This window comes from Cataglyphis hispanica, chromosome 9 (genome assembly GCF_021464435.1).
Source record: "Cataglyphis hispanica isolate Lineage 1 chromosome 9, ULB_Chis1_1.0, whole genome shotgun sequence".
NCBI classification, from domain to species: Eukaryota; Metazoa; Arthropoda; class Insecta; order Hymenoptera; family Formicidae; genus Cataglyphis; species Cataglyphis hispanica.
In genome coordinates this window covers 4,534,685-4,546,777 of record NC_065962.1, presented here as the reverse complement: position 1 = coordinate 4,546,777, position 12,093 = coordinate 4,534,685, and the positions used below count along the sequence as shown (strand labels likewise).

General features: G+C 27.8%; 1 protein-coding gene across 1 annotated transcript in view; it reads right to left on the bottom strand.

The window, feature by feature from the left end:
* LOC126852015 (uncharacterized) overlaps positions 1 to 11,752 on the bottom strand; it is a 577,582-nt gene extending 565,830 nt beyond the window's left edge. Inside the window, exon 1 of the mRNA XM_050596475.1 lies at positions 11,347 to 11,752. Within this exon, the coding sequence (XP_050452432.1) occupies positions 11,347 to 11,410 (64 nt within the window). The 5' untranslated portion in view covers positions 11,411 to 11,752. The remainder of the gene's footprint in view (positions 1 to 11,346) is intronic.
* Between the last annotated feature and the right edge of the window lie 341 nt (positions 11,753 to 12,093).

Here is a 12,093-nt window from a genome sequence, read left to right as displayed (position 1 = left end):
CAACGGCCCACCAATTTATACTAAAATGGTTCTGATAATTTCGAATATTCGTGTGGATTATCATTGTTCTAAATATGGGAATTATACATATTGAATGAACCTTCGTATAAAGCAAAATTCATCCGTAAATAAAATTGTTCGAATGAAACTCGGTTCTTGTGTCAATAACAATATACAAAAATTAACTCTGCGTGCATAATCTTGCGATAATAAATTGTGAACTTTTGTGAAATGATAAGCATGCATTTTGTTATCAATGAGAATCCACATGAATATCATACTTGAAATCAATATCGTTCTGATATAAATCTATGAGCCAATATATACGGAATAATGTAACAATAAGTAAATATTATAAGTTATGGATATATCTGGTTTGTTTGTTGTATTTATTATAGCTTATGTAACAAATGATGCAATATCTTCAACATTTAATTACAAATTGAATTGTTTGAAATGCCTATAAAACTTAATGGCAACATTTATAACAATTTTTTGGATAACGATTTACCAGAATTTTTTTTTTCTTATTTTTTTCAAAACATGGTAAAAACGAACAAATCTCTGAAAAACTTTTTAGAGATAACGCCTCTAGATTATTTTCTATGGGGTCATATAAAAGAACATGTTTATAAAAACATGTCTATAAGCGATAAATTAATAATTGCAAGGAATTAGAAAAAAGAAATTATTGAAGTAATCGTTATAATAAAGTCGAAAAGAAAAATATCGCAAATTTTTACTTAAATCATTTTTTAGATAGCTTTAGTTTTCGTATTCTTTATTCGTAAAAAAATGTACTAATGCAATACGTAGAAAAACGGTAAAACATATAATGACAATGCTATTGTAAATTTATATGATAAAAAGAGTCTCCTATTCTAGAATACATTTTTTAATTGTTATTTCACCGTGCCTGAGTGCGCAAAATCTCAGTCCTCTCATTCGAAAAAATTAATATAATCGGTACCAGGTTTAAAAACTATTATAGTCTCGATATTTTCATATTAGGATTTTAGTCTTGAAATGTTCTAAGGAATCTGCCATTAAGAGAAAGTCCGATAGATTTGGGATGTCTTATCTAAGATATAACAGAAAATATAGAGAATAAAATAATTCTAAAAAAAATTTGATTATACATTTATTCTTAAGACAAAGTGAACATCATATTTTATTATAAAAATATATGTTATGTATAAAAAAATATCTAAATAAAAAATAATAAAAATATAAATATCCTTAAATATATAGAAGTTCTAATTCTAATAGATTAAAAGAAAGTTCGAGAAAATAATTGTAATTTGTAACAATAATTGTAATTTGTAATAATTATAATTTGTCTTCTATAACATGATCAATTTATAACATTTTTTATTTTAATTGAAAAATATTATTAAATATTAATAAAATTTTATAATATATGATATTTGTAAAATATCTAAAAAACTCTATTTTCTGAATTATGAACATAGTCAAATTTAAAATGATGAAATATATCATTTTTATTTATTTTGAGTATTTTGCTAAGTAATAAAAATAACTAAACATGTTCACGTTATAGATAAATAATTTTATTAGTTCTATAGATAAATATGTGTGTATAAAGCAATAAAAAATTAATATTTAAAAGCAAAGTTTATAAAGATCTGACAAGGATCTAAAGTAAAAACCACAATACAAATTACATTGGCAAATAAGAGCCAAATATGAACAATAATGAAACTAAATCATTATACATATAGCATAAAATTTTGATTAGTATTTTCCAATAGTTAAGATAATCTGATATCAAGATTTATTTTTTTGGGATATGAATCTCCTTCTAAAATACATAAGCTAGGAAAATATGGGGGCGCGGTGATAATTAATAATTATATTACATATAAATAATTATTATTACTGTATATTATTATTATTATTATTATTATTATTATTATTGTTATTATTATTATTGTTACTATTATTGATATAAATGTTATTATTGTTTTTGTGTTTGTGTATGTTTTTGTATTTGTATTTGTATTTGTATTTGCTACTGCTACTGCTACTGCTACTGCTACTGCTACTGCTACTGCTACTGCTACTGCTACTGCTACTGCTACTGCTACTGCTACTGCTACTGCTACTGCTACTGCTACTTCTACTACTGCTACTGCTACTGCTACTGCTACTGCTTACATCTTTACTGCTTCGCTTGCTACTGCTGCTTGCTTTGCTTTCTGCTACTGCTACTGCTGCTTGCTACTAGCATTCTGCTTGCTTCTGCTGCTGCTGCTGCTTTCGCTTCTGCTCTTGCTGCTTGCTACTGCTACTGCTACTGCTACTGCTACTGCTACTGCTACTGCTCTTTTTGTTTTTGTTTTTGTTTCTGTTTCTGTTTCTGTTTCTGTTTCTGTTTCTGTTTCTGTTTCTGTTTCTGTTTCTGTTTCTGTTTCTGTTTTTGTTTTTGTTTTTGTTTTTGTTATTAATATTTTTTATTCATTTCATATTTTTTTATCTTGTATACAATTTTCCATATTTAAATTAAGAAACATTTCAACTACAGAATTTTATTGCTACAATAACTGCGTATCATTTTAGAAAAAGACCAAAATTGCTATTGATAAACAAGGTAGCTTGCTTTTTATTTTTTTATTTATTTAATTAGGAGCTAGAATTCTTTCTAGAAATACATGGAAGAGTACTAAAACTATAACAGAAGACTGGATAAGAGCTCAAAACTTGCACTAGTATTATAGCATTCGCGATTATATGGATAAGATGTTAAGAAAATTTATTTTTTAATTATTCAAAAATTACTAAAAACTAGAACTCTTTCGAAATATAAGAAGGAATATTAGATCTATAACGTAGAACTCAAAAAAAGCCTAGAACTTAAGTTAATACCCTAGCGTATTATATTTGTATGTTAGACAGTTGCTACGTAAAACTAGGAGTTTATTTTTTTAATACAAAATCACCAGAACTATCACTAAAAAGTATCAGGAACTATAGAACTCGACTGTATGCAAAAAGAACTTTCTTTTATTTTTGATTTGTTATAAAATGATCTGCTACGGGAAGTGAGCAGCTCATTTTTTCGATCGACTGTTTTTTGGTTAAAATCATCAGAACTATTACTAAAAAGTATCAGGAACTATAGAACTCGACTGCATGTGAAAAGAACTCCCTTTTGGTTTTGATCTGCAGGATAATTATATGCTAACTTCACTGACATATTTTTTTTGGGGTAGATCTCAAGATGTTAAAATTGATTACACTGATTTTGTTTAAACTAGTGCCAATCAAAGTTTGTGTCAATATCATATCATAAGAAAAGTGCCGTTAGATTGTTTATTAAAAAATTTTATTTCTTAAGATATCTTAATTGAAGGTATTTAACAGAAAATTCCGGATAAGTTTCTTGATAGCATCTCGACGATATGCCATGAGTATCCCGAGGCTAATCGCTTTCATGCTTTCACGCTTTCGCACTTTTTATGTATATAGTATCGCGTCGCTATCACATCGCTTGATTCAATAATCGTTAGTTCGATTGCTTACCGCTATGTGATGCGTTATGCATTATTTATCTCGTATTTACGTTTTGATTATGAGAATTATTTAAAGCTTGCAGAAAGTAGTTAGCTTAATTCCAGATAAAATTCCAACATAGAATATTCAGATATTAAACTGATTGTTTAAAATTGTGTAAAAATCGGACATATAAATATCCGAAAAAAAGTCAAAATCATTCTTTGCAATGTATACACAAGAAAAAAATTTTTATGTATGATAAAATATAATTACAGTAAAACCTGTTTTTGTGCGGTGGATAGGGACCGCATAAAAGAAATCGTACAAAAAAAATATTCGAAAATTTTATAAATTCTTACATATAATAAACAACTTTGTACGATATACCGCCTAAAATTTTTTTATGCGGTGGATAGGGACCGCATAAAAAAGTCGGACTTAGAAAATACATCAATGACTTATGAAATAGATGAGAGAATGCTTTCAATTAAATAAAATAATTAAATTAGACCTAAAGAAATTGTAAAAGATTTAATTTTTCATTGTACATATATATGGAGAAGTTTTCAAATTATACGTTAAATAGTTTGCTGCTACTCGTCGTAATCTAAAACGCGCATCTTCTTGTGATGAATCGGTTGAAAATCGCTTTCGTCGCTTGAAGATAGGATTTAAATTGGTTTGTTTTTTGGTACCATAAAGTCGGTGATCAGTTTTTGTGACGACGGTTGACTGGTCAATTGCTTGTAAACGTCACGATAGTGAGACATGCATGATCTCAGCTCTTTTGGAATTTTAAGCGTCTTTCGGCATTGGTATCTATTTTAAGAAAATGCGTTTCCAATTTTTCGAAATCTGGATCCCTGCATATATTTTATCCGCAGTAATAGATTCCGGTTCTTCTTGTCCATTTTCATAATCTATCAAACTATTGATAATGTCGCTATCATCGACAGCTTGGTCCTCAATCATCTCGTCCAGGTCATTATCGTTGAAAGAGTCAAAGCCTTCTCCGCCGATGTTATGTGCGAGCGCACTAATTTCAGATAATAACGTTGACGCGTTTTCGGTAACGTTTCGATTAATTACACATTCAGGCCAGATCACTTTCCAGCACGAATTTAATGTGTGTTGTTTGATTTGTCCAATTGCTGCAATAATATGGTTTATGCAGTCTAAAATTGAGAATTTTTTCCAAACCTCAGTTAGGCTTAAGTTATCGTCCTCTAGCTTTTTTAAAATGTAGCTGAAAGTTAATTTGATATAATGTTTCTTAAAATTTGCGATTATGCCCTGATCCAGTGGTTGTATAAGGCTGGTCGTATTTGGTGGTAAAAACACCATTTGTATATTAGGATGTTCTATACAGGGATGACCGGGTGCATTATCTACAATTAGCAATACTTTAAACGGAAGACCCATCTCTTCCATGTATTTTTCAACTTCTGGTACAAAACAATCATTGAACCATGTTGTAAATACAGCTGATGTGACCCATGCTTTTTATTGGCCATGAAGTGTACTGGATATTCAGATAAATTTACGCCTTTTAGCGCACGTGGGTGTAATGCTTTATTTATAATAAGTGGTGTTAACATCTTTGCACCAGAGGCATTACTGCAAAGAAGAAGTGTGATTCGGTCCTTTGCCGCTTTAAAACCACTTGCAGTTTTCTCCGATCTCGCAATTAATGTTCGACTGGGCATCTTTTTCCAGAATAACCCAGTCTCATCAGCATTAAATATTTGGTCTGGGCAATATCCACCATCATCAATGATTTCCGCTAATACTTTGCGATAATTCATAGCAGCCGTTTCATCGGCGGACGCTGCCTCGCCTTGTATCTTCACATTGTGAAGTGCGTACCGTTGTACAAATCCAGCAAACCAGCCGTTGCTCGCAGAAAATGTCACGTTTCGTGAACAGGATGACGAACTTGGTTCTAAGTCCTTCAGTTGGTTGAAATAATGTCTAGCTTTTTCTTGAATTAATTCTTTGTGAACGGGGATTCGTTTTTTAGTCAAATCTTTAAACCACAACACGAGAGCCTTTTCCGTCTTCTCTAATACAATATTTCTCGAATACGATGCTCTTTTACTACTGTCATTTGTTGCACTATTAAAAGATTCATATATTTTATTCGCACGTTTGTGTATAGCTCTGATCGTGGATTCACCTAATTTAAATTCATTAGCAACAGCTGTAGATCCTTCACCATCTGCTAGTCTATTTAATATTAGAATTTTTGTTTCTAATGGAATTGTCTGTCTTTTTACTTTCTTTTGGCTATAATTATTCATTGTAAGGGAGTGCTTATGTCTAAAATTAAAATAAAAATCATAAAAACTACATATAAATAGAAACAAAAGTAACTAATTTATTTACCTTTAATCTCACTATAAAATGAATCCTTAATCACGTGAATCGTGGATAAAACTCTGAATACGAAGCGTATGCTGTTCGCGCGTCGAGCGACAATACTGTGTACGTAACTGACTCTGCCTTGTCAGGAGATTGTTTAAAATAAATGAACAGAGCATCGCGAAGTCCAGATACACCGTTGTCAAGGAGACCACGTAATCAGAGTTCGTCCACAACATGTATATGTACATTGATAGGAAACATTAAATTGGTGCTAACGCCGTTAAGATTCATATACCGCATAAAAATAAATCGCACAAAAAAAGTCGCACAAAAATAAAATCGCACAAAACCAATCGCACAAAAACAAAATCGCATAAAAAAGGACCGCACAAAAACAGGTTTTACTGTATATGATAAAATATAAATCAGCCATATATGGCATGGCTAATAAAGTATGAACAAACACACATAGTTATATACAACCAGGTATTATTCATGATTAGATATAATTATGTTCATATAGAAACAAATTCGATGTATGATTATGTATGGCTAATTTATATATAATTATATTTGATCATATATGAAAATTTTTCTGGGATGTTTTTTATTATTGTCCCATAACATAATTTATAACTAAAAATTATAATCTCAATTTAATAAAAATAAAATTTATTATGGCTTTAACTTTATTGAAAAAATAATAGAAATAGTTTATTTACGAGATAATAAATATTTATTGTATTAAAAAGTAATTGATGAGTAATTGATTTTACGAGAGATATCTTGTCCAAATCAAGCGATGACGATAAGATCCACATTATTAATTTATCCTTTAGCTTATTCGGTATGTATCAAGATATGTACGTTATATTAATATGTTATTTTAGAAAGAGACTCAAAGCGATAGTCAAATTATTTTCTAATAATTCGCATTTATCAATCTGTAGCTAATATCAATAGCTAATAACTCAGATTTATCTATTTGTACAATTTTTCAAATTTTGAGAAACCATAAGTTTAAGCCTAGTATCGTGCATAAACTTTTACTGCAAAACTTCAGATTAAGCAAAAAATTTTCTTTATCTCGGAAAAATATTGATCCAAGATTTATCAGTCGCATTATGTTTACAGATGAATGAATTTTTTTATACGAATGGTATTTTATGCCATCAAAATGCATGAAAGTGAGCAAAAGTAAATTTGCATTGCATTAAAAAGAAAACAACGTGCAATTTGATAGTCTTTAAAAATATGGAGCTTTATTTATGACCGCCTAATAATTAAGCCATTATACTTTCACAAATTCATTAATGAAAATAATTATCTTAATTTTCTATAGGCGCATATAAATAATCTTATTAGTTAATGCCGTACTAGCAGAGAAATCACTTTTAATTTCAACATGATGATACGCACCGGCATATTAGGCTAAAAATGTTTTCGGCAATAATTAGATAATAATTTGCAATAATAAAATGATAAATATTCACAATGTTATAATAATAATAATAATAATATTGTTAATATAATTAATAATAATGCTATAATTATACAAATAATAATAATTAATGGGCTAATAGGAATCGTGCGTAAGATTAAAAATACAAATTATATCTAATGATAACGTCGTAACATTAACATTAAACTCCAATGTACTGGGGAGAGCTTGAAGATGGGAGCGAAACATTTATTAAATATTAAATCTCATTACTAAATCATTAAATATAATTTGCGTTTTCAACCTTACGCGCGACTTCCATTAGCCCATCATTATTATCAATTATTAGTATTTATAATAATTTTCTTTACCAGTAGATAGATATACATATTTCTCGTCTTTTAGTAAAAAATTTAGAAAAAATATCAATATAAAAAAATTAAAATTAAAACTTTACAAGACACAGCAGTCCAGCAACATGGTCTGCACGATCTTCGCATGTGATTTTTTTCTATAAGGTTATTAAAAAAACTATATATTTCAGTGCAACATCATAATTATGAAAAAAATAAACAGATGTTCTAGGAAGAATAAAAGCATAAATATTTAAAAATATTGAAAGAGAATTTATATGTTCAGACTAGAAACATATATAAAAAATATACATATAATATAATACATATAATATTATTACATGCTTTTTATTACATATTATTACATTTTTTTTAGTATTACATATATTATTATTACATACAATATGTGGTTTTTTATTATCATATAAATTATTATTATTACATACATAATATGGTACAAATGTTATTAAAATGATATTAAAAATCGATAAAAAACTATCGATGAAACATTTTTCAGATTTTCAAAATTTTCATTTTTTGGTACAATTTTAACACTATATACTTTGAAAACAAAACAGTTTAGCATACATGTTTATGGAATCTTTTCTTCTTAAAAGAAGCCAAGGAATAACCCCTTTAATTTTATACTTAAAACACTCTGTATATATATACAAAAGTATATGTATACAAAAAATAATTAAATTTGAATAAGAGTAATTAATTAAAATTTTAAACTCTTGTATATATATATATATATATATATATATATATATATATATATATATATATATATATATATACAAGAGTTTAAAATTTTAATTAATTATCTTATTCAAATTTAATTATATATATATATATATATATATATATATATATATATATATATATTATGTATATAAACATGTTTTTTTCAAATGTGTTATATTTTTTATTCTATTAACATTAAAATAAATAAAAATTTCTTATTCATACTTATGCATTACTTAAATATTACTAGGATTTAGTAAAAATTATATATACATATAACAAATTCTATGGTAAAATTGTTATTATATGTAGTACATATAATTGGTATTAGTCGGCATTTGCACATTATTCTCATCAAATTTATTCTTCGCGATTATTTATACATAAGTACATATACAAACAATTTTTATTTGCACAATACAATTTTATGAATATGCCAAGAAATTTTTTCTTAGACAAAAACTCTACTATTCTTTTTATTTTTATTAAAAAATTATTGAAAATAATAAATATTATCTTAACTTGCAAAGATTCAAATATAAATAAGTAATTAACTTATTTAATTTACTGCATAGATTTTTTGCTGCATAAATACTAAAATATCGCACCAATTTATGATCAAAAAAATTGCTGTTATATTTATATTACAATTTAATACAAAAAAATAACATTTTTATCTCTAATTTTGCTAGGATATTCTTATGAAACTGCGATATTATAAGATATTTATAGCTCAAAAGTAGAGTGTATTTTTGTTTTGTAGTTTCACGTTTGTAAGAAACTTTTTAATTCTCAATATAAAAATAAGTGGTAAATAGAAAACTTTAAAAATAGACTTATTTCTGGCACAAACTGTATATTTTTTAACTTCGAACACTTTATTGATCTTAAATATAATATTATACTAATTATTATTATTAATTAATAATAACATGCAAATTATTTTAATAATGTCTATCATAATAAAATTCTTTACCTATCTAATGTCTATCATAATTAAATTCTTCACCTTCCTATAATAATAGTAGTTTGGTCAAATTATATGTAAAATAACCTGTAAAATAAATAATATAAATAATATAAATAAATAATATAAATAAAAATTGATTATATTCTAAATAAATTTATAATTAATTACAAAATTTTCAATTCAAGAAGGAATCAAATGCTAATTTATGAATTTTTAAATCTTTGTTGCAAAGTTCTGCTGAATATGCACAGAGTGTTGTGCATAATGGAACTAACTGTTAAGAATTGCTTATTACTAAATGAAAATAATTATTTTATCTTTAATCTCTCTCTCTCTCTCTCTCTCTCTGTCTCTGTCTCTCCCATTCACTCACTCATTCATTTACTCCCTTTTTATTTTCTTCTCTGTTTCTCTTAACATTATTGTGAAGAATTTTATAATTTTTGTTTTTTATCTTCTATTTTATATGTAATATTTTTTAAATGTATTTGTCTATGAAAAACTACATTTTAGGAGTAATAATAATATGCTACATAATTACGTTCAATAATGTATTCTAATGTATATACAAATTTTTTATTTTTCTTTTTTTTAATACTACATATATAAATTTTATCATTTTACATATATCACAAACCATATCTAAACTATAATTATCCATGATAAAGTCAAGTTTTTATATAAATGCTCAAACGTTTTCTTGATACTACTTTAAATATTCCACACATACTACACATCCTATGAATTCGTGAATACCTCGTAACTGCGCAAAAATGGATAAAGCGGTATGCATGCATTCGCGAAACTCACCAACTCTTAATATACAGTTAGATGGAAACTCAAATCTTATGCGTAAAATATCTTCAGGTCTTAATTCAAAACATTTTATGTTTTGCTGCTCACGTGATTTTTTTGCTATGTTGCTATTTGTTTATAAAATATATAAAATAAAAAAGTTACTTTTAAAATTTATATATATTCTCTTTCTATCAATAAAAAATATTGTGATTGTACTTTTTATTTTAATTATGATCACTTTCTAATGCTATTTTATTTAATTAAACTACATAAAAACTATTATAATAGTACTACATGAAGAATATTATAATTCTAATCTTTCTCCTATTTTTTCTTATTTTATATTATTTCTATATTTAAATTACATGAACTATAATAGTATTAAATAATAGTATTATTATATAATAGTATTAAATTATATAAAAGATTATAATTCTAAACTTGTACTTTTCTCTTATTTTTTAATTATTTTATATTATTTCTGTCTCTAATTATATATAAACAAAATATTCATACGTATAAGAATTATTATAGAGCTCTGTGTATAAGTTAAACTAATTTTAATATAAGTAATAAGTAATAAGTTAAATAATTTTTTAGGAAAAATTACATAATTTTATATAGTTATATTATTATACATCGACCAATATTGCTGATAATGGTCCAAAACTAGGACCGAAACGTTCAAGTAAAGAAGAAATACATATACAAAAAAATTTTGCGCATTTAATTTACCGCACCAGACTCTTAATTAGCCCAATATTCTCCAATTTTATATAGTTATATACAGAGTGTATTTTTCTTTATATGTTCATATACAATACATATTATATATACTAAAATACATTAAATATTAATAGTTAACATCGTATTGTACACTGATTTTTTCATAAGACTGACTCATTCTAGAATTATTACATTATGCGAACTCATAATTTCGTCAAATATATTAAATTAAACCGAGTACCTCTCCCTAAACGAAGCATCCGCTTTTAAGCAAACATATAACATCCTTCATAAATGAATCCTCCGTATGCAACAATTAATAGAAATAAAATTATAAGCAATCCTTTCTTCCAAAAATTATATGTGTGTATGCGCGCGCGCGCTTGTTGTATGTGCAATCATAGAAGACATAGCTATATTTTATTATTTACCTTGAATGCATCCAAGTATGAGTAACAAACACGTAAACAAGCAGTAGTGGCTTCTCGTCGACATGATTTTCTATCCACGATCACGCGCGAGAAGTTTATCTCGAAAGCAGAAAGCACTTCATAGAATATGAGGCACTTCATACATACACTTATAAGCACATCCTGTAACGATGTATGTACATCGTGCATGGATGATTCCGTTACGTACTCCGAGATAGAAGATGACAAGGGAAAGAAACGAATTCCTTTTTAGAATACAGATCAGCGTGCAGAACAATCACTTCAATAGAAAGCACACACAAACCTCGCGCGACGCGGAACGGAAGCAAACTGAGCCATTGCTAGCTGTCCAAAGTCCGTATCAAACCTCTTCCCTTCCGCCACCTCATCGAGTCTCCCTTCCAGCCAGTTATAACCTCCCACCATCCTTTGCTCACGCGCTCACCTCGCATTTCGCGTTCCACCGTTCGCACCATCAGACAAACCTCCCTCTTTACGTTCGGTACCCCTCCTGACACTTCCGGCAACGCGTTTGCATCACGCTTCTCGCTCATTTTTCCATCCCCACGGATCGTTCTATCCTTTTTCACTTCTTTCAACGTCCACTCCCCTGATACATCCCCTGATGTCGTGACGCTTCTCCAACATGCTTATTCCTACATGTCAATTTATCGCGTCTCCAGTTTATCGAACGTAGGATTATCACGTTGCGACGCTACATCGGGCACACGTTTTGTCATCCGCTTG